The sequence below is a fragment of the Panicum virgatum genome, chromosome 1K, assembly GCF_016808335.1.
Source record: "Panicum virgatum strain AP13 chromosome 1K, P.virgatum_v5, whole genome shotgun sequence".
Classification (NCBI taxonomy): domain Eukaryota; kingdom Viridiplantae; phylum Streptophyta; class Magnoliopsida; order Poales; family Poaceae; genus Panicum; species Panicum virgatum.
The window spans coordinates 41,802,072-41,825,329 of record NC_053136.1 but is presented as its reverse complement, the minus strand read 5'-3'; the positions used below and the strand labels follow the sequence as shown (position 1 = coordinate 41,825,329).

At 49.5% G+C, this 23,258-nt stretch overlaps 5 protein-coding genes across 5 annotated transcripts; all 5 read left to right on the top strand.

The window, feature by feature from the left end:
• Positions 1–3,519: 3,519 nt before the first annotated feature.
• Positions 3,520–8,342, top strand: LOC120708947 (E3 ubiquitin-protein ligase WAV3-like). The gene is made up of 2 exons (XM_039994403.1): positions 3,520–4,015; positions 5,931–8,342. The coding sequence occupies exons 1-2, from the start codon at positions 3,755–3,757 to the stop codon at positions 7,797–7,799; spliced, it is 2,130 nt and encodes a 709-aa protein (XP_039850337.1). The 5' UTR covers positions 3,520–3,754; the 3' UTR covers positions 7,800–8,342.
• Positions 8,343–9,051: 709 nt separating this feature from the next.
• Positions 9,052–11,369, top strand: LOC120655424 (glutathione S-transferase T3-like). The gene is made up of 4 exons (XM_039933269.1): positions 9,052–9,508; positions 10,135–10,667; positions 10,761–11,017; positions 11,084–11,369. Exons 2-4 carry the CDS (start codon positions 10,344–10,346, stop codon positions 11,367–11,369), a joined length of 867 nt encoding a protein of 288 aa, XP_039789203.1. The 5' UTR covers positions 9,052–9,508; positions 10,135–10,343.
• Positions 11,370–15,301: 3,932 nt separating this feature from the next.
• LOC120655418 lies at positions 15,302–17,448 on the top strand. Its single transcript, XM_039933257.1, has 3 exons — positions 15,302–16,089; positions 16,145–16,169; positions 16,252–17,448. The coding sequence occupies exons 1-3, from the start codon at positions 15,302–15,304 to the stop codon at positions 17,446–17,448; spliced, it is 2,010 nt and encodes a 669-aa protein (XP_039789191.1).
• Positions 17,426–18,265, top strand: LOC120657132 (histone H1-I-like). Its single transcript, XM_039935396.1, has 2 exons — positions 17,426–17,816; positions 17,890–18,265. The coding sequence occupies exons 1-2, from the start codon at positions 17,506–17,508 to the stop codon at positions 18,101–18,103; spliced, it is 525 nt and encodes a 174-aa protein (XP_039791330.1). The 5' UTR covers positions 17,426–17,505; the 3' UTR covers positions 18,104–18,265.
• Positions 18,266–21,680: 3,415 nt separating this feature from the next.
• On the top strand, positions 21,681–23,070 carry LOC120708940 (BTB/POZ domain-containing protein At1g63850-like). The gene is made up of 2 exons (XM_039994391.1): positions 21,681–22,316; positions 22,382–23,070. The coding sequence occupies exons 1-2, from the start codon at positions 22,065–22,067 to the stop codon at positions 22,487–22,489; spliced, it is 360 nt and encodes a 119-aa protein (XP_039850325.1). The 5' UTR covers positions 21,681–22,064; the 3' UTR covers positions 22,490–23,070.
• Positions 23,071–23,258: the final 188 nt, after the last annotated feature.

The window sequence follows — 23,258 nt, the reverse complement described above, 5'->3', positions numbered from 1 at the left end:
CGCCCGCGCCCCCGCATGGCTTTCCGCGGTGGTGGGGGAGCAGTGCGGTGGCCGCGCACGGCGGGCGCCGCTCGCCGCGCCGTCCCATCCATCATCGTGCTGGCCTTTCCCGGCCTCGCCGACGAACAGCGTCAACCCACACGCGGGCACCGGCCGGTGACCTCAAGCCTGCCTGCTTTGATCTTGCCTGCCAGGGAGACACCCGGCCCGGCACGGGCAGGGTGGCAGGCAGGCTGCCGGCCACGGGCACGAGCGCTCGAGGGCTCGTGGCTATCCGGTTGTTCCATAGTGGCGCGTACAGAATCAATCTGCGCGTGGCTTTTCGTGGTCTATGATGATTCCTTCTCCGGGCCGTGTATCATCTTGCTGCCGTGGAGCGTGTGGAGCGCGGGGAGCAGCGTCGAGTTTGTGCGGGTTGCTCTGGCCTCGAGCCACCATTGCGTTCTTGCTCTGAGCGCTGCTCGATGTCTACGTGCGCTCGTTTGGGTTGGGACGATGAGCCGGAGACCGGAGAAAAACTCGCCATACTCCTATTAGTATCCCAGCATTGTATCTGGTTTCAGGCTAAGAGAAAATATTATAAGTGGCTGCAACTGCAACTGCTGAGGTCAAGTAGAGAGGAGAGGAGAGAGAGAAGCAGATTGTAATTAAGCTTATAATCAGCTTCGATACAAGAATCACAAAACTTTGTGAGAGACACAAATGAACCATATATTAACGGTAAAGAGCTAAGTATTATATGAATAGACTAAGAAGTAAGCTGCAAAGATCATTACAGCTAGGAGCATACTGTATTATTAATTTTGCTCTGAAGAACACATTAGCTGATCAAACCTGTACTAGTTAACCATCCAGTTGCACATGCACTGCGCTCTCACTTCAATTTTCAATCGATCAGCCATAACCAAAGGATTGACCCCATTCCATCCTGCAGCAGCAGGAGCCGCCCGGGCCAGAAAAAGCTACCTGATCGATGCAACTTTTAGCAGTCTTTTGTAAACAAGAAACTATACTTCACCCTCCCCTCCTCCGCCTGCCTGACATAAAGCTCGCGCCACTTTATGGGCAGGGCAGACACCGGAAAGTAACGGCACTACTGCATTAGTACGCTCGAAGCCCCAGCAGCCCTGGTGCTCCTACCCGGCTACCCCCACTAATCTAGACGCTCAAGCCATGAACCCCCCTGCAGCGTCCATCACCGTGGCGCAGATCGCGCGCACGCCGCCACGCGCCCTTTCCGCCGTCGCGTCGCCGTCCCGGCGATGTCAGAGGAGCAAACGGGGCGTTTCAGAGTTCGGTGCGGTGGCTTCGCCGTGCGCCGAGGATTCCTCGTGCGGCGAGGTCATGGGAATCTCGGCTCTCGGGCGGCCTCCGGATCGTCTTCACGTGCTGGATCGGCGGATCGCGTCCGGGGCGGTGGCGCGCCGCATGGGCAGCGGATTCGCATCGCGCGCGCTGACCGCCTGGTGGCACAGCACAGCGGCGCAAAGCTGGCGGCACCGGCAGGCGAGCAAAAAATTAGTTGAAACGCCCATGCCTAGAGATGATCATGATCAATGTCTAGGCATGGAGTATTTTGCATGCAAATGTGTCTTCGTTCCGTGGCTCGTGCCTTCTGAGAAATGGTTTTGACTTTGTCAGCCTAACCATTTTGAGTCCCTACTAAGGCCACTCCCAATACAGACTCCACTCGTAGAGTCTTAAGCCTCAAAGACTCCATCACAAGAAACTATGCTTCACAATGCAAAATGTATTACTTTGATTTATATGGCATACTTGTCTCTCTCACATTCATTCTTGATTTGCGTGAAAATTTGGAGTCTATCTTGTTTAGTTCCTAAAAAATTTCCTACAGTATCCGTCACATCGAATTTTTAGACACATGCATGGAACATTAAATGCAGTTGAAATAAATAACTAATTATACAGTCTAACTGATTAGAACGAGATGAATCTTTTAAGCCTAATTTATTTATGATTGGACATTATTTGTCAAGTAACAACGAAATGTGCTACAGTACCAAAAACCTAAATTTTTTCGCGAACTAAACACAGCCTCAGACTTGGAGTCTTGGTTTCTCTCCCTCTCTCTTCTATAAATATACTGCCACATCAGCAAAACACAATAAATAGAAGGCTTAGACTCTAGGCGGGCGCACGTACACGTGGTTGGTACTACCAGTAGAACCTGCAGATCGCTGGTTCGCCGGCATGCACTTCGAAAAAATCATTTACGAAATTCAAGTGCACGGGATCCCCCAATGGCTTTGCCTCTTCGCTGGTACAGTCCATAAGCTCGCTGGAGATCATTCTGACCATCAAAAAAAAAACGTCCATTTTTTTTTTTGCGCTCCGAGTTGCTGAACGTTACGGACAGTGCTCCAGTGTCTGGCTCCATGCCTTCGTGTTTCTTTCTTCCCTGTCCAACGCAGACGTGACTGGTTATCTGCCTACTTGGCCACGGCCTCACGGCACTACTGGAATTCATAAGTTTCCTGCCGGAGACACACGACGTTCATAGCATCAGGTACTACGGTTCCCATGCATCCACGCAACGCCTACTCGAACCGAGTTTTTGCTTGGTACAGCTGCTACTAGTTGCTAGCACAGTGGATGTACAGCAATGTGGGAACAATCCACGGACTGTGATGCACTGCCAACATACTCGGCTGGCTTGGATGCAGCCATGCAGGACGCGCCTGTGGAAACTTCGGGATTAAACGTGGGCCGAAAAGTAGGGCACTCGGACCAAATAATGACACAAGGCTGCTTTGAAGCTATACCTCATCAGCGCTGAAAAGATCACAAGAACAACCGCGACAACATTGACAAGGCCATTGTCTTCAGAACTGCTACTATTCCAGGGAACTGATAACACGTTGAAACGTACACTTCTCTTGTCTACCATTTGGTATTTTTTTACTGTATTGGTTTATTAGAGAGCCTATGTCAAACAGGGGATTTAAGCAAGAATGTGTTAATTACTCCCTTAGTCCAATAAAATAAATCACATTTTCATATTTTCCCTTTATGATCCATTATTTTTACATGGACCAAAGAGATGCTTAATATGATGTTTTTATTATTTCAGGCTCACATCGCGGCCGCACGCACAACACATGAATATAATAGGTATAGGGAAAAAAGAATACTGGTAAAAAAGAAGAGAAGAAAAATACAATCGTTAATAATTCTGCAGCCCACGGACTAATCTTGAGACTAAACATAAGTCAACATTGCATAACATACAAATTAAACAACATTATTGGTCAAAATCATGCAACACACACAAAAGAAAGAAAACTAATGAGACTGGGCAAAAGAGGCTTGGTCATTTGCCAATTCGTTGCATTGATGAGTTTTCGACCAGAAGAGAAGTAGGATGCCACCAACCGGTGACCAAACCAACCCCTTCCCCGCGTAAAACCAAACGAGCCCGGGCACCCAAAAGCCTCCCTCCCATTCCTTTTTTTTTTTTTTGCTCGTAGTCAAAACCCAGCTTGCCTCCTCCTCTGTCCTCGCCACTTATTGCTCTGCCTCCTCCCCTGTCTCTCTCGCAGCACAGAGGTCAAACCAAAAGCCCGCACCCCGCCGCAACCCCAGCCCAACCCACCGCCGCCACCGCTCTCCAATGGCGGCTCCCCTTCCCCTTCAAAACGGCCTTTCCCCTCGCCCCATCTCCCTCGCAATCTTCCTCTAGCAGGAGTCGAGTCGAATCTGCGGCCGCGAGAGTGCCGTGGAGGTGGAGCGAGCAATGGAGGGGGTGTGGAGGAAGGCCAAGAAGGCGCTGGGGGCCGGCCTGTGCGTGCACCTCCCCGGCGTCGCCGGCGACAGGGAGGACGGCGCCAGCGAGCGCCACGCGTCGGATGCGGTCTCCCTCGACTCTGCAGCGGCGGCGCACGCATCGGCGCCGAACACGCCGGCGGCGACGGCGACGGCCATGGCCATGGCCACGGCGGAGGCCAGCGGGCCCTGCGCGCTGCGGAGGTCCAAGTCCGGTGGCAAGTCCTCCAAGGTGAGACCTTTTCTTCCCCTCCATTGTGCGAGCAAGTCTCTCCTGTCATTTCGAGTTAAGATTTGCGCTTGGTGCGCCGGCAACCTGGCACGCGTGGGGAGGGGGAAGCCTTGCAGGCTCAGATGCGGAATGTCGCAGGGACGGAGGCGGCTTGCCACCCGTCTGGGTTGGTTTTGGTTGGAGCTGGGTATGGATTGGAGCAATGTGGCTTCGCCCGTGAACCATTTGTCTCCAGATGCGGTGTTCCCCTGGTCGGCAATTTTTGGATGATTTGATGGGGTTTTTTAGTTTGGTTGCTCCTGCTTGCGTCCAGCATTCTTGTATGCATATGATTTTTTAATCTCGTGTTTTTTTGTCTTAATCTGCTGTTCTACTAGCCCGGATTTGGCATTTGTCGCTTTGTCTCGCAGTTGAAGATCTAAACAATCGCATATTCTTCCTGCGGGAACATGTGTTCATGACAAGAACCCATTTTTTCCTTGCGGATACTGGTGTTTTTATTTCAGCCCAGATTACTCGAGAGAACACATCCAAAATAGATGCACCTTTGCAAGATGATGTCACTTTCTGTTGTGAATATTCCGTCGCATTCTATTTTCTCATATAACTTTGTGCTGTTTTCCCATGTACAGTATCTTCAGTTTTTTTTTCTCTTCTCAGATCTCCTCATTCTCAGAGATTCTTAGGGATTTTGGTGTGCCGTCTGTTTTGCTAGTTTTGTCTAGATATCCTTTCAAGGCGCTTTGGGACGCTGATTGCTCTGTGATATGCATAGCGTAACGTAAGCTTCTTTTCTACTGCCCCAACTTGCTCCTCCCCGAAAGAGAAAGTTGGCTCCTTTGCTGACCAACTTGCCAACCTCCCATTATGTTCACGTGTATCATCTTCTCCCTCTGCCACTTGCCTATAAATTTTGTAATATCTTTAAATGTCAAAACAACATTTTCAACTCGAGTTGCTGTCCATGAAGGAATACCAAATCGCCAGCATTACTTCTACTCTGCAAGTATTTTTTGCATTCAACTGTTTTCTTAAAGGACGTACCTCTGTATCCAGTTTTCATGGCAGGCGTGTGAGCTCTTTGAATATTCTAAGATCTGAAATTTTCGTGATATGATCTTTGTGTGGTTGGGTTGAGGCATCCGTGCCTTTATTGATGGCTTCATGCTTTTTTATTTAATGGGTAATGTCGGACTTGGTTATAATTGTGTTGGGAAGTCCCCCTATTTGACCAGCAACCTCACAAGTATTTCTCCCATATGGTTGACAATTATCCACACAACGGTTCTGAATTTGCTTGTTCTGGTCAAAGGTTAAGGCTACAGTGTAAGGAAAATACAAAGTACATTGTTTATTGTGAGGCCTGGATAGTTGCCTTTGAAAGATTAGTTTGGTAAACTTTTCAAAGTAGACATTGTAGCAAACTAACATGGGATAATGCGATTGGGTCAAATTTTAGTGGCAAGGATTTTGACTATATTTTTGTCTGTTCGTCCAGCCAGGCTTTTCAATTTTTCTGCAAAGTGCCGCAAATTATGACTAATAATCAATATTTTGAATTTTTGATGCATGTATGTTCGCATGCTTTCTTATGCATATATGGGTTAGAAATTTGTACCATGTGTTATTAGTATTAACATGCAATAAAAAGTGCCTTTTGGGGTTTACTTCGTTGTATGGTGGTGGTTAATTTGATTTTGGTTTTGTTGGACTCTTTAAATAAACACCATTTCAGTAGTATTTCAATAAAATAGTGATGAATATTAATTTTTGCATAGTGTTCTTTTGTTGTGAGGTTATTTCTATAAAATTAACTATATGTGTTGTTACTTGTGATCTGTATGTCCATTCATCCTGCTTTCTTTGAAAAAAGTAAATAGAGAAATTAACACACCTTTTATTCTTTTGTCAACAGAGAATGTGCGCTATATGCTTTGACTCCATGAAGCCAGGTCATGGACAAGCCCTATTCACTGCTGAATGTTCTCATATGTTTCACTTCCAATGCATCTCCTCCAGTGTGAAACATGGAAATCATGTATGCCCAGTTTGCCGTGCAAAGTGGAAAGAGATCCCCTTTAATCGCTCATTATCTTCTATAGTTCCCCGTGGAAGAGGTGGGTTGAATGTAAACCAAGCTCGATTACCCCAGCAGGATGCCTATATGGCTCTTCTCCGCCCAGTTCCAAACCGCCAGCGAGAACCTCCTGTCTTACTTGCATCTGAGCCAATAGACTTCAATGATGATGAACCTTTGCAGAAGATGGAGTCTGCTAAAATTGGATCTAGCAGAACTGTAGAAATGAAGACATATCCAGAGTTTTCAGCCATTCCACAATCATCTCAAGATGACTTTGCTGTTCTGATCCATCTAAAGGCCCCATATGCTAACCCAGAGCAGGTCACAGGCAGATTGGCCAATGCAACCTCAAACGGGTATCCTACATCTCGTGCCCCTGTGGATCTTGTTACCGTGCTTGATGTTAGTGGAAGTATGGCAGGCACTAAACTGGCACTCTTGAAGCGAGCTATGGGGTTTGTTATACATCACCTTGGGCCATCTGATCGCCTTTCAGTCATTGCTTTCTCATCTACTGCCAAAAGGTTGTTCCATCTCCGACGGATGTCACACTCTGGCCGGCAGCAGGCCTTGCAGGCTGTCAACTCACTTGGTGCTAGTGGTGGCACAAACATTGCTGATGCACTGAAGAAAGCTGCTAAGGTTATTGAGGACAGGAGTTATCAGAATCCCGTATGCAGCATCATTCTCTTGTCAGATGGCCAAGATACATACAATATTCCCTCAAATATTACGGGCACTCGGCCAGATTACCGGTCACTAGTTCCATCTTCCATTCTAAATCACACATTTTGCTTGGTGCCTGTGCATGCATTTGGTTTTGGAGTAGACCATGATTCAGATGCTTTGCATTCAATTGCTGAGGCCTCTGGTGGTACATTCTCTTTTATTGAGGACGAAGGTGTGATTCAGGATGCATTTGCTCAGTGTATAGGAGGGCTTCTTAGCGTTGTTGTTCAGAATATGCAACTAATTGTGGAGTGTGTGCATCCTGGTGTTCACCTTCGCTCCATCAAATCCGGTAGTTACCTGAGTAAGGTTGCTGCAAATGGGCGAAATGGCTCAATTGATGTTGGTCATCTCTACGCTGATGAGGAGAGAGACTTTTTGCTGTCAGTGAGCTTACCACAATGTCGTGAACAGACCACACTTCTGAAAGTTACTTGTGCCTACAAAGATTCATTAACAAGTGAACTCTTCAAGATTCAAGGTGACGAGGTAAATATCTTGAGGCCTAAATCACCCACATCGGAGCCAGTTTGCATGGAGGTTGATCGTGAGAGAAATCGCGGCCGTGCTGCTGATGCTATTGAGGCTGCAAGGGCTGCTGCTGAGAGAGGTGCTCTTTCTGATGCTGTGACTATTCTTGATGATTGCCGGAGGATACTATCAGAATCCTTTGCAAGCAGGAGTGGGGACCGTCTGTGCACAGCCCTTGACGCAGAGCTGAGGGAGATGCAAGAGAGGATGGCCAACCGGCAACGTTATGAGGCTTCAGGGCGGGCTTATCTGCTGTCTGGACTGAGCTCACATTCTTGGCAGAGAGCCACTGCACGAGGCGACTCCACCGACAGTGCTACACTTGTTTACTCCTATCAGACACCATCCATGGTTCAGATGCTGCAGCACTCACAAAATCACTGCCCTTCACCACAGGGCCCATCACAGGTCCAACAACCTAGGATACTCCTGGCGAAACCATAGCCTAGGTAGAAGGTAACTTGCCATTATCTTGCGAAGCAAGTGCACGGATCACAGTGGAGAAATTTTATTTGTATCTTATTAGGTCATACGTAGTGCCTTATCACCTGTCTTTTGTTTCTCTTGTTTGAGTCATTGTGGTGGTGAAGCGGGCTTGGAGGTAAATATATTATGGGGGTATACTGTGGAAGGTGAGGAGGGGCTTTGTTGGTAAATACATTGTGGGGGCGTATACTCCTGTGGTGTGAAGGAATAAGTAGACTAGTAGAGGAGGTGCTGGAGAACTGTATAATAGCTTCAAGGGGGATGAGGTGGAGCCATTGTAGTTCAGGGTCAGGTCAGTTCATTGCCATTGTATCTTTTTTACCTATTGTATTTGGTGATGTAGATAAGATGGTCCTGTCTTGGGGCGGATATAATGGAACCTATGGGAATTTTGATTTGGGGGTGTAATGCTATTCCATGGTTCCATAACTCTTTGTCCAATTTATTAGCTGGTGTTTGCCAACACTCTTGTTCCATTTATTTATTAGCTGAAATGATGCAGCGCATGCCGTGTGCCACTTGTTCGTGCCTGTTGTTACTTTGGTTGTAGTTGGACTTGAATTTTGTCAGATTCTGCTGATGAATTCTACTCTTTTACTACTTCGCCTGGTGCCGAGGCGAGGGAAACAAAATGACTGCGGTCTGTTTGCAGCAGACATCATGGATCTCTGGGACCTGATATAAATATAAATTTATTATAATGCAGTTCTCGTGATATCTGTGGTCTTATTCCCTCCAATTCACGGAACATTTTGCCATAAAATTGCTGATTAGCTTCAGATTGCTTCCTATATGAGCTAAGTCACTTACAAAGTTAACACAAATCTAGAACATTATCAGAAAAAACGAATAACATCAAGTAAACTGCTGGTATTCCAGATGAGTTGAACTACAAAGAACAATGCTTGACACGAATTAAAAAAACCCATAAATTATAAACTGCATCAATGCATCTACCGTTGCTAAACCTGGAGAGCACAACGCTTCCCTGATTAACAAAGAACAGAATCTGATAGCGCTGAACTTCTACTCACGGCGCGCGCACACACACACACACACCTAGTTGCGATTTACGAAACAAAAGCGCTCCTTGCCGCGCATCCACTACTGCGGCGTCCTCAGACTGTCCACAACGGGGCACTCCAACCGACCCGGACCCCAAATATAGAGGCTGGGATGACCCGGTACCCGCTCCAGCGGTACCCGGTACCCGAACCTGGATATTTCGGGGTCCTCCGGTCGCCCTCCACATTCCCAGGTCCTCCATCGTCTCTCTCCCCGTCTCTCGTGTCTCTCTCCGTCTCTCTCCACCCCCCGGCGGCTGTTGCCAGCGCTCGTGCTGAAGTTCCGGCCGAGCGGGCGAAGAGCAAGGCAGGGAAGGTGGCGGCCGACAGGGAAAGGGGAGGTGGAGGTGGATCCGGCTAGGAACGGCGCGGATCGGAGGAGGTGCCGCCCCGGGCGGCAGATCTGGAGGAGGACCAGTGCAGCAGATTCCCGGACGCCGGCGGCGGGGGGCTAGAAGACCGGGCCTGTGGAGGAAGAGGAGAAGGAGAAGGCCGCCCAACCAGGTTAGGGAAGAGGCGCCGTTCATCTCGGCTGGTTCGTGGATCCCGATCCGGATCAAGGGATTCATTTTCATCGTTGAAGCGCCAGCGACTAAGGAGAAGGTAAAATCCCCATGCTTGTCTATTTGGATGTGATGTTGGATGGGTGTCGGTTTGAATGGATTGTATGTTTTTACTTGCTGTACGCTTTAGGATTCTGTACTAAAGATGATTCAAAGATGGCCTATAGATTTATGGATTGTATGGTTTGAATAGATTAGTAGCAATGATAGGCTCTTTTTTTTTCCAGGACTACACACATGCATATGCACGCCTCACCGGCCCTAGCTTTGATGTCTTATTTGAAGTTATTAGGATACTCTCTTGCATGATGCAGCATGAAAGAATAAAATTATAGGATTGCTGAACTTTGTGGCTGGAGTCATAGGGAACTTGTTACATGGTAGATTGCATCTTCAGTTTGCAGTCTCAGCCAAGCTAATCCATTCGGCTTGTTCAGTCCTCAAAGTTTCTGAAAGAAAGACCTGATATCATCTGAATAGAAACTATTACTATTGTTCTGTTAGTTTTTTATCATCTGAATAGACCTGATATATGTAGTAACTAACGTTTGGATGCAAAGCTGTTCTGCTCTTGAATTACTTAGTAGTGATAGATTGGCTATGTTCATTTGTTTGAAGCATTTAATCAATAGACCAAACAATTAAACAGAGGCCTCCTGATTTTAGGGACATGGATCATATCATTAGTTATGCATACCAAGGTTGCAACAACGATGAAGAGCGGCAATCCTTGCAAGCGGCTGCCCATGCCAGCACTGGGCAGCAGTGGATGCACCCCAACCCTCAGTTCGGCATGCCTCAGCAATTTGGCAGCTACGGAATGGCTCATTTTAGGCCTCCAACTGAAGCCGTAATGCAACAGTCCATAGAAGGACATGAAGGGGGGTTGTACATCCTCCATCGGTAAAAAGCAAGTCAAAGTCAAGCAAAGTAATTTTAGTGCAGATGAGGATGTACATTTGACCAAATGGTGGGTTGCTGTCAGCACAGACCCCGTCATCAACACGGGCCAGAGAAGGGAGGGGTTCTGGAGCCGGATCACGAATGGCTACAACTCTAATAGAGGGCCACACGTTGAGCAGTCTCTGAAGTCACTGAGCAGTAGATTTGACCACATCAAGGAGCAATGTGCAAAGTTTTCTGACTACTATACACAGATACTACATGTTAATCCAAGTGGTATGTCTGATGCGGACAAGGTTAGTTGCATGTGTCCAATTTAATTGCACCATGAGTTGTGATTTGTATAAAGTATTGCATGTCCTAATAATATTTATTAAATATACTTGCAGACTACAGAGGCCCTTGCTAGGTTTGCCAGTACACAGAAGCCTTTCATGTTGATGCATTGTTGGAAGATTCTGAAAGACGAGCCAAAGTGGCAAGACCTTGTTGTTGTTATGAGCCAAAGTGGCAAGAACAATGAGCAAGAAGATGACTGCTATGTTACAGCTCCCTCCAACCAAGGAGACACTGAAGCTGAACCGTCAACCCCATCTAGTGGCGGGACCAAGAGGCCACCTGGCCGTGATTCTTCAAAAGCAAAGAAGCAGAAGAGTGCCTCCTCATCTGCATCTAAATATGTATCTAAAATGCATGATCTGTGGTCTGATAGGTTCTCGTTCATGAAGGAGCAGCAGGTTGAGAAGAGCAAGCAAATGGCCGAATTGGCCAATCTAGAAAAGGAGAAGCTTGATAGGCAAATGGAGTTGGAGGAACGTCGTTTGGCTTTAGAAGCTAGGAGGTTGGCCAAGGAGGAAAGGGTGGATGAATCAAGGTTATTGGCCGAGGAGGAACGCATTCTTAACATTGATCTTGACACATGCAAACCATCTCTTAGGGTGTTCTATAAGGCTCAGCAAGACAAGATCCTTGCCAAGTACTCGGCGCCATCTTCTTAACTTTAAAAATGTGTTATGTGCCCTGCGCCATTTATTTCCTTGTTGTAACGTAGAACTATTTGTTTGATTGTTGTATCTGTAGTTTGGAGAACTATTTGTTTGATTGTTGTATCTGTAGTTTGGAGAACTATTTATTTGATTGTTGTATCTGTAGTTTGGAGAACAAGTTATTTTAGTTTTGAGGGGGAAGAGGTAGTTGGAGTTAGTTGGAGAGGGAAATATAAAATATTGGATGGTGGGGTATAGGGGGTGTGGTATGGAGTGTATTGTTGAAGAAGATTTTGATATAAAGTGCGGAATCTATTTAGAGGGAGGAGAATATTCTTTTTAGGGGTGGATTTTAGAGGATACCCCTGGAGACAGTCTCAGCTGCTTCCTCGCCAGCTGCTGCCGCCTGGCCGCGTCGTCGGGCAGTGTCGGGACCTCCTCCCTGACCAAGCACGGCGGTGAGGCCTCGCCGCGTCCCAGGCGGGGCTTGCACTCGATCACCGTCTGGACGTAGTTGATGCGGAACCTCACGGGCCCCGTCAGCACCACGTCCACGGCCGCCTCCCCGCGGGCGAGCTCGTCGGCGAGGCGGGCCCGCGCGAACTGCGGCACGGGCACCCCGACGCCCCACGCCATGACGGACGAGACCTCGGTGGTGTCCTCGTTCCGGCCGCAGAACCCCGGGACGGGCCCGCTCGCCAGCCGCGCGCCGCGGTAGGACACGACCGCCGTGCTGCGCTCGAGGCACGCGGTGCTCCACTTGCGCGGCTCCTTGATCCGGAACGTGAGGTCGAAGGTCGGGTCCACGGCGGCGCGCGCCGGGTCGAGCCCCGAGAAGCCCGCGACGGCGACGCTGTACTCCGGGTGCTTGCCGTTGTCGGAGGACCACTGATAGGGGTAGTAGAGCAGGGGCACCATGATCACGAGCGCCAGCAGCGCGCCGAGGACGCCCGGGAGGATGTCCATGAAGAACCCACTCGCCTGGTCGAAGCAGCCGCCGCGGTCCTCGTCGTCGATGAGGAGCCGCTCATCGGCGGTTCCCCGCCCGTGCGCTCCCATGGCGAGACGAGGCGATCAGGCGAGTCGACGCGATGCCCTTCTCGATCTCTTTCTCGTCGGGTGATCTCGCTGCGTGCGTGCGGGTTTTCGGGTTGGAAGAACTTAGAAGGCGTTGGGGCACCTGACCGTGTCGCGATTCGTGTGTTTATATGAGAATCTCCATTGTGAGATCGACGATGTTGGATTGGAGTGCAGGTTGGTTTCCTCTCCACGAGTTCGGCAATGGCACGAGATGACGTGACCCAATCGTGGACGAGACGATCTTGTACGCTGATATATACACACGTGCAGCCGGATCAATCAATCCCCTCCGAGGCCCCAGAGACAAACCACCTACCAAAGCCGGTGGGGTTGGCGATGGGCGCGTACGCCGAAGCCGAACACGAGCATCCGATGCTGCCCCGCCATGGCGGCGGCGGCTCCTACCGTCGTCGGGGAGATCCTGCCGGCTGCTGCTTAGTTTGTCTTTGCGCCATCTGCCCCGCCGCCGTGGTAGCCGCGCTCCTCGCCGCGCTCTTCTGGTACATTGACCAGTCCTTGATGTCGCCGGAGTACTCGGTCGCCATCACCGGCGTCTCGGGCCTCGACCCCGCGACGGACCTGCGGCCGGGGCGGGGCGCGCTCAGCCCGGTGTTCAACCTCACCGTCGGCATCGCCTCGCGCAGCGCGCTGGCCGGAGGGTGCATCAGCCCCGGCACGTCCATCAGGCTGACCTACTCGGGCCTCCACCTCCCCATGGCCAGCGGCCGCGCGCCGGACATGTGCGTGGGGCCGGGGCAGTCGGCCGGGCCGCGCGCGGCCGTGGCGCGCGGGCACGACGTGGCCGTGCCGGGGTTCCTTGTGGACACCCTCTCCGAGGACATGAGGCGCGGGGAGGCCCTGTTCCAGGTCCAGCTCACGGGCCTGCAGGCGTCGCCGGAGGAAGGCCGCGCCCGGGCGTGGAGGGTGGTGACGTGCTGGGTTCGGGCCGGGGAGGCCGCCGCCGGCGCCGCCTTAGACAGACCGCCGTGGCCGTGCTACGAGACCTGGAGGGACATCGACAGCATGCCGGAAGAGGAGTCCGGCTACGTTCCGCGCCCAGTACCAGCTGCCGGGCACTGATCAATCTAGGGAGAACTGTGATACCGTGTCAGCTATGATTGTGACATCAATAGTCCATGTTATTAGTAATGTAGTACTTTCATGAATTCGTATTGATTTCCTCTGGCAGCGTCACTTTTTTGGTTCACTAATGCTTTCGCCTGTGCATATTTTCATTTTCCCATCTAAGATTCTGTATGGATCCTAGTGCTAATGCATAAAATTGCTAAACTTTACCATTAGCACTTGAAAATAGGAGTACTAATGAGGTTGCTAAAGTTTAAACAAATTCAAAAATAAAAAAATATTAGACGGGGAAAATGAGCTGATGGGTGTTAAATTTTAGCACTTGGCATCAGCACTTCACCAGATCTAATTCGATAGGAGAATTTGTGTAAAACAATTTGTTCACTATGAACAGAGTTGTGCAAATATTTTTCATAGTTTGAAAGTTTCCATCTAAAGCACAAAAAGGTAGCTAAATGTTAGGTAGCCACTGTCTTTATTTTTTGTGGACTGTAATGTAATGTATGCGATCATATTTCTGTGATTCTGTTAAGAATATAAAGAGATGTAGTACAAAACAACCCAGATCATCACTTCACTAATTTTACTACATTATTATACATTGCATTTCTGTTTTCTTGCATCTGTGATGACGTGGTTGGGTGATTTAGGCTAAACTAATCCCAAATGAAAACGTCGTCAACTACAAAGTGTTACATCTCGTCGAGCGCTACAATTTTGATGTTGACCCTTCCATCTAAAGTTGTTTGATAGGTAGAATTTATATAGAATATTTTGGTATATTCAAATGAAAAAATGTCAACTATAAAATTTTAGATCTAGTTGAGCCTAGTAATGTTGAATAAAATGGGAAGGCTATGTTTGGAATTTTGGATCCTCGTTCTGGTTATAATGAATCTTCCAAGTTCATGTTTGCCCTCAATTACCATGCCGGACGTGCTGCTACGATTGGATAGTGGACAGCCGCCACCGTTTCATGGGAGAGCTGTCGAAGAAGCGCAAAAAAATTATTTCTTTTTATATATTTGTATATATTGCCTTTCTTATTTGCCTCCGGAATGTACACTAGTCCAACAAATGCATACTATTCCCTTAGTTAATCCTTCTTTGCCTTTTTTATTTGTCATTGTGTTCGACTTGGACTTATAACCTGAAGTAAAGACACCGGAATGGAATCTGAGTCCACGCAGTTTTTTATAGGGTTAATTGGAATGATGCCATTACAATTCCGCGACTTCTCTGATATACCATTACAATTCAGCTATTCGCAACCGTGCCATTACAATTTGCTCTCTACCTGGCTCATACCATTTTCTATGGCCGCGGCGCCGTCGGGCCCACGTGCAGGCCGGCGTACTCATACGATTCTTCCGTATGGACGCCTTTGCCCCTCCCCGACTCGGATAGAGCCCGTTGAATCCGTTGCTCTCACTCGCTCGCCTCGCGTTCCCCCTCCCGACGAACCCTAACCCTAGAAGTTGAGGAGGCGACTGGCCGGCGGCGACGACCTGCAGGCGACGGCGGGAGAGGAAGTCACGAAGGGAGTGCCAATGAAGGGGGCCTGAAGCGGATGGCGATTTCCCCTTCCATGGACCCCCCCCCCCAACGGGGGTGGCGGCTATGGAGGTCGACGGCGTGGAGTCCAGGTACACCAAAATCTCCCCGCATCTGACTTGAGGACGTGTGGAATCGTAGGTCGTGTTGATTTGCTTCGTCTGTATAGGGTTGATTTGTTCTCGTTAGAGATTCTGGTGGAAGGGTTCCTCACAGTGGATCCGATGGGTAGGAAAGTTTACTCTAAGGGCCGGGTGATTAAGTGGGATGTGGAGATGGGCTCGTTTTCGCTTGAATTGTTGATGACAAGTCTGCAAAATGAAGTGAAATGGGCACCAACCCAGTCTGCCACAGTCTGGTTCTATCACAAGAGGTTGGGTGAGGACATTAGGTTAACTGAAGAATTTCAATTGCATCAGATGTTTGAGATGTATGAGTCAGAGATGTGTTGCCATGTGGTTGTAGCTATCCTAGATAATACCAAAATTTTAGAAGTTGTGCTAACTGATGAGTTAGAGCCTTTGTGTGTGGTGCCACCTACTGATGGGGCGCTTGCTAACCCAACTGGAGTGTCTGCATCCAAAGTGGCAGATTCAGAAGAGCCTGCAGCTAAGCAGGCAAATGTTCTATTCACTGACTTATTTGATAATGAGGAGGAATATGTTGGTGCGGATGATGAGCACATCCATATGCATGTGCCACCATCAACTGCAGCAGCATCAGAGCCTGAATCTCATGCACAACAAACTGAATCTCATGAAAATATTCCTGCTGCTAAAGGAAGTGAAGGAGGGGAAGGAGCTGAAGGAGGTGAAGGAGGTGGAGGAGGACCAGTTGAGGTAGAGGTAAATGATGCAGATCCCCAGGAGTTCAATGTGATACATGATCCTGAGCACCCAAATATTGAGAAGGGTTCATTATTTCCTGATATTGTGACATTCAGAAAAGCAGACAGACATTATGCAGTGAAGAGGGGCTTTGAGTTCACTGACCTGAAGACAGATAAGACCAGGTTCATTGCCAAGTGTGCCCATACAGGATGTCCATGGAGAATACATGCTTTCTAGAGTTAATGGTACCAAGACAATTGAGGTAAATATGCTTTGTTAAGACTGTTGCTCTTGGTTGTAGTGTTTGTTGATAATTGACTAACCCATTAACTAATGTTGTGCAGATAAAAGTACTTCCTGCTGAGCACAATTGCCCTACTACCAAACTGAGGGAAAGCAAAATGACTACACAAGGGTGGGTTGCTGACAGACTGTCTGACTGGGTGAAGAAGAATCCTGGCAAGAGTGCAAAGGATGCCAAAGAAAAAGTAGAGGGGGATTATGGCATCAAGTTGAAGTATTCAAAGGCTTGGTCTGGTTTGAAACTTGCACTAGAGCAAGTTCATGGTAAATATGAAGAGAGTTTTCAGTTATTGTTCAATTGGAAAGCACAGATGGAGCTCAGTTCACCTGGTAGTCTGATTGAGATTGATTTAGAGAGGAAAAATAAGAAGATGCGCTTCAAGAGGATTTTTATAGCATTGAAGCCATGTGTAGATGGGTTCTTAGCAGGGTGTAGACCATATATAGGTGTAGATGCCACAAAACTGAATGGTAAATACACAGGTCAGTTGGCATCAGCCACTGCTGTAGATGGGCACAACTGGTTGTATCACCTGGCATATGCTGTGTTTGATTCAGAGACTGAGGAGAACTGGACTTGGTTTATGGAGCAATTGCAGAGAGTTGTAGGGATACCAGAGGGCCTGGCCATTTGTACAAATGCATGTAAAGGTCTTGAGACAGCAGTAGGTGTTGTTTTTCCAACTGCTGAGTACAGAGAGTGCATGAGGCATCTGTATGGCAACTTCATGAAGTCCTATCAAGGATATGTGTTTACAGAGCACTTGTATCCAGCTGCCAGAAGCTACAGAGAGGGATTATTCAGGTGGCACATGAAGAAAATTTTTGAGGTTGCCCCAGATGCTATAGATTTTCTAGAGGAGCACCACAATAAGTTATGGTACAGAAGTGGATTCTTAGAATCCTCCAAGTGTGATTATTTGACCAACAATGTTTCTGAGAGTTTCAATGCTCAGATAAGGCATTTGAAGGGTCTGTTGCTACATGAACTGGTTGATGGTTTGAGAGAGCTGATTATGGAGAAGAGGTATCTTAGGAAGAAGATAGCAAGGCAGATGGAAGATGGAATTCTGCCTAATGTGATGAAGGAACTGAATGCAATCAACATGAACTTGCAGGTTGTTAAGGTTGCCAGAAGTGATGAAGACATTGCAGAGGTGACCCTGATTGACAAGTGGAATAATACTAGGAGGCACTCTATGGACTTGACAAACCACAAGTGTTCATGTAGAGAGTGACAACTAACTGGCAAACCATGTAGACATGCCTTGGCATGGATTTTGTCCAATAGAGGGATGAATATTGGGGACTATGTGCATCAGTATTATTCAGTTGCTAAGTTCAGGGCTGCATATGAAGGAAGAGTGGAAGCAATGCATGACAGATCTCAATGGCCAACTGTGGATCTTGACTTTAAGGTGTACCCTCCTCTGTTGGGAAGATCAGCAGGAAGGCCAAGAAAACAGAGGATTAGGGGTTGTCTAGAGAAAAAGGCAACAAAAAAGAAGGTCAGATGCAGCAAGTGCAAAGACTTTGGGCACTTCGCCAAGACTTGCCAGATGCCTGTGGTTGGAGAAGATGGAGAAACAGCAACTCCAAAGAAGAGGTAGTAATCTGTCCTTTTCAGTTTTATTTTGTTTCTGGGCCTATCACTCACGTTGCAATTCTTTGGAATGTAGAAAAAGGCAACCTACTGAAGACACTGTTGAACCATCACAGCAGCCACCCAAGAAGAAGTCCCCAAAGAGGAAGAAGACACCAAAGAAGAAGAAGACCCCCAAGAAGAAGAAGACCCCAGCCAAGAAAAAACAGAAGCAAACTGAAGCTGCTCCAGCCCCAAGTGTTGTTAGGAGCCTGAAAGCTTGGTTGAACATGTCAGCTGGAGGATCTTGAATGTTTCAGCTGTGCATTTCGCTTTTGTAAACTGTCTAGCTTTTGTAATGCTCCAGCTGTGAATCTGCTATGTAGCTTCAGCTGTGAAACCTGTCTTGTATGGTCAGCCTGATATGGCTGTTGAACCTGTCTTGTATGGTCAGCCTGATATGGCTGTTGAACATGTCTTGTATGGTCAGCTTGATATGGCTGTTGAACCTGTTATGTAGATCAGCTTGTTATGGCAGAATATTTCACCATGTTTCCATCCATCCATTTTATTTGAGCACCACAATAAATTATGACAGAATTCAAATGTGCCATGACAGAATTCAGATAGGCAGATAAGTCATCCATTTCATTTCAACACCACAATAAGTTATGACATTCAGCTTCACAAACTGTTATGGCATGTCACACATGTCCCAGCAAAATGAGCAAAAGGAGGGCACACACTCAAACCTGCAAAATGAGGTGCTTCACCGAGACACAACTACACTAAAACCTGACTAACTGCACTACCATCTAAGGCTGACTAACTACACTACCATCACTTACAGCTAACAATGACAGTGGAATCACTTCCACAACATTGTCAGCACAAGCACAATGCCAACACAAACACATACAACAGGTACCACTAAAGCTCCCATGATGCTTGTCTTCAGTTCACCCATATGCATCTGGAGCTTCGCAATCTCTCCCAGAGCACTGTCAATTTGAAGCTTCATCTGTTCAATCTGGGCATTCACCTCGCCAGATTGGCCATCTATCTCTTCACCATCTTTGCTCTCTTCAGCAGCAGCAGCAGCCTCAACTTCACCACAATCACGCTTCCACCGTGCCCTCTGTGCATCCAGCTTGCGCAAGTAGCTCTCGTACTGAAGCTCCTACCGTATGAATCCACAGGTTATGGGATCCCCCTGCCACAGTACCCAAACCCTAGCATTGTCACGATCCACCAAAATCGGCACAGACGTAACAAAATCGAAGCAAACTAACCTTCATGTTGTTCGGGCACTTGTAGAACAGCTCGTTGTAGGTGTCCGGTTGTTTGCTCCGGATACAGATCAGGCGGCAACGGCAGAAAGGGCAATCTTCCAGGCGAACATGATTTCCCTGACTGACGACACCGGCCGAGGTCGACCCTGACGCCGCCGCCCTCATGGAGATCCTGTTGCCCCTCATCGATGGCTTCAAACCGGCGCAGGAGGAGCACATGGGGAGCTCGACGGCGACGGCTATGGCGACGGCGGGGAAGAACAGGGGATGCGGGTTGGGTGTGGGGACGGGCGAGACACCCTCGGCTCGGCTCGGGCTCTATCCGAGTCGGGGAGGGGCAAAGGCGTCCATACGGAAGAATCGTATGGGTATGCCGGCCTGCAGGTGGGCTCGACATCGCCGCGGCCGTAGAAAATGGCATAAGCCAGGTAGAGAGCGAATTGTAATGGCACGATTACAAATAGCTGAATTGTAATGGTACATCAGAGAAGTCGTAGAATTGTAATGGCATCATTCCAATTAACCCTTTTTTATATGCACAAAACCCCAATGAGTCTCCAGCAACCAGCAGACCGGCGTGCCTTCCCTCCCTGCATTCAACCCCGGAGAAGCGTCGACGATGATCGGTGTGTTCCAGGTACAGGCGGAGCCGTACGACGACGAGCGACGGCGGCGCTGCTGCGGCGGCTCCCGACACGTCCAGCTGAACCACAGGTTCGGCTGGTGCCACGTAGTATCGGCCGTACTCTTCGGCTTAGGTATCGGCGCCGTCGCGTGGTTCATCCACGACGCCAAGGACCCGCGCTACTACGCCGCGATCGCCTCCGTCTCCGGCCTCGACCCAGCGAGGGACCTCGGCCGGGCGGCGCTGGACCCGGAGTTCAACCTCACCCTCCGCATCGCGTCGCGGAGCCACACGATGGGCGCGTGCGTCGACGCCGGCGCGGCGCTGCTCGTGTCCTACCGCGGCGTCCCGCTCGCGGGCGCCCGGCGCCGCGCCTCTGCGCCGGCCGCATGGGCGCGGCGGAGACGGCGGCGCCCGTCGTGGCGTGGGGCGCCGCAGTCCGCGTGCCGGGGTTCGCGCGCTGGACGCCCTCGCCGGGGACATGAGGCGCGGCGCCGCCGCGTTCGACGTGACGCTCATCGTCCCGTCGGTGCAGGAGCAGGACAACGGCGGGAGGCGCCAGGCGGGTCGGGGACACCGGCGCGCTACTGGACCCGTGCGTCGTCATCGACGTGGACACGGCCGTGGCGGTGCCGCAGCCAGCGGCATGAAAAGGTTGCACGCGGGCTCTTTTCCTTTGGTAGCTTGAGGATTATTAAAGGAAGCCATGTCCCTGCTCAAGATGGCATCATCTATTTTGATCTTATTTTTTAATGTTTTTTTATGAAACTTATTTCTTTATGTTAGTCATGATGAGTATGTTTAGTAGTTCTCGACTGGTTTGATTTGGGGTTACGGTCGCCGGGCGACCCTAGGGAGGCTTACGTACGGTTGTTCTTTCGACCTTTTTTTTCCTTTCCTTTTTTGGTAATTTTTTTGTCGGTTCTAACAAAAAATATTTTGGAGAGAAAATGGAAAAATTTTGATAAGAAAAAATTGAAAGAGAAAGTTTTGAGAAAAACCGAATAAATATTTGATAAAAAAACTTTTGGGTCCAAAACTAAAAAGATTAGGAAAAAATTTTATAAAGAACTTTTGCATCCAAAAATTTAAAAATAGAAAAAAGAATAAAAAAACGCCACTACCTCGCAGAGCTCGCCGCCGCCACCACCGGGGGCAAGCGCACGGGGAAAGGTCCCCTGCCACTGCCGCTGGCGAGCATCGGGAGCGAGCCGTCGCACCACGCGCGTAGCTTCCCCAAGAAGCCTGTTGCTGCGCCGCGCCTCCCCGCCGCCGGCCCACCGCGCACACTCGCCCCTGTGGGGCGACGCTCGCGGGAAGACGCCGTCGCCTGGGAAGCCCGCCAAGCAATATTTGTATATATTCATTCCTTCATGAAAAGCGAAGAAATATTTGTATATACGCCGTGTCGCCGTCCCCTGAGTATTTTATTCAATCTCACGGTTCTATTATGGGACACATGCATCAAGAAATCCTAAAGAGTATATATTCATTCCTTCATAAAAAGCAGAGAAATCCTTTTCAAAAAGAAAAGCAGAGAAATATTTGTATACCTCCAAAGCCCCCAGCAGCTGCCAATCAGAGGCTCTGATGAACAACACAAATATTTCCCTACGTGTACCGCGCTACTTGCTCGCCCGGGCGTGGAGGGTGGTGACATGCTGGGTTCGGGCCGGGAGACCGCCGCCGTGGCCGCCTTGGACAGGCCGCCGTGGCCGTGCTATGTGGCCTGGAGGGACATCGACAGCATGCCGGAAGAGGATTCCGGCTACGTTCCGCGCTCAGGATGTTGGCAGGTGCGGGCCGGCCCGATTGCCTGCAAAAAACCTTTTCAAACACCTGCCACAGCCCGCGTTTTGCAAATGGGCCTCAAATATACAGCCCACCAAGCCTAGTGGGTTCTGCAGGCCAGCCCTCTTTTCCCTTCCCTGTGCATCGAGGGCTTGGGCCGACGAGGAGACCCATCGGCATCGCGCCGCCCCCTCCCTCCCTACTGCAGTCCGCGCCGCTTCCTCCCTCCCTCCTGCAGTCCGGCCGCCTCCTCGCTCACTCCGGCAATGTAGAGCTCCGCAAAATCCGCTGCACAAGCGCCTCAAGAACCCGCACCACCACCACGCCGGCGGCGGTAACAGGCAGGCGCCGCAGTAGCAGAAGACCCCATCGGCCCCTCCGTCCAAGGCGCCATCAGTCTAGACCGCGCCGTCCGTGACCGACGAGCCACCGGCACCCGCCGACGAGCCGCGGCGGCAGGACCAACCGGCCGCCAAGGCGCCGTCGTCGGCGGGTGGGCAGCAGGAGTCGCAGCACAAGATCTGCGTCGAGTTCGGGCGGCCGGAGACCAGCGACCTGACGGTGATGCTGTACGGGAAGGAGGGGATCGCCGTCAGGATGGGCGTGCACAGGGACGTCCTCTGCCAGAGCAGCGCCTTCTTCGCGGCACGCCTCGCCGGCGGCCACGGCCCGCCGGCACCGTGCGTGGAGATCCACGACTGCGACGACGCGAAGATCTACGTCGAGACCGTGAGCTGCATCACGGCGAGGCTGTTCGTCGGCATTGGGAGAGAGGAGATGCTTCCATCCAAGAACACCCGTCTCAGTCTCTTGCAGGTATGGCTGCAACCGCTGATCAACGACTACTCGTGGCTGCAATGAAGCTGCCGGTCGTTTGACAGGAAGCTCGTCGAGGACGGGATCGGGCAGACGATCCTGACGCTTCCATTGGAGGATCAAAGGTCTATGCTGCTGTCATGGTTTGGGAGATTCTTGAAGTTAGGGGATAACTGCCCAAATCTGCAGAGGGCCATATGTTAATGAGGCTGAGGCAGGTAATGTTTTATCATCAGATAGGAGTTCATCTTGAAGTTGTAGGGGTGTTAAGTTTAGCTGACCATTGAATCTCTTATCTAGCTTGCGGCGGTTGAGTGCCAAGCCTTATCTAGCTTGCGACGGTTGCGGCGGCCTGCAGGTGTGCTTGCTTGCTCCGGCAAGGCCTAGCGGGTCAACGCAGGTTGAAATTTTTTAGCACACGGGCTCCTGCAGAGCAAGACGCATGTGCGCGCGGCAGTTGCGGCGGCCTGCAGGCCCTCTGCAGACCGGCCCGCTTACATCCTGATTCCGCGCCCAGTACCAGCTGACAGGCACCGTTCAATCTAGGGAGAATTGTTTTTTTTTTCGAAAAGATCTAGGGAGAATTGTGACACCGTGTCAGTTATGGTTGTGACATCACGTAGTCCATGTTAGTAATGTACTTTTTCAGGAATTCGTATTGATCGTCATCAACATCTTTCTCTAGCAGCGTCACTTTTTTTTTTGGTTCACTAATGCTTTTGCCTACACGTATTCCCTTCCTTTTTTTCTTCGTTCTTTTGTCAGATGCAAGCTGGAGTTCTAGGCAGCTAGCTAGATGAAAGTTTTAATATATTTGTTTGCAGTTCTCACTCACCTCAGTTAGATTTTTTTCTTTGTGTATAAAAGAATCTGTGCACTGTGAATTAAGTTGTGCAGATAATCTTCATTGTTTGAAAATTTCGATAGAAAGCGCAAAAAGAT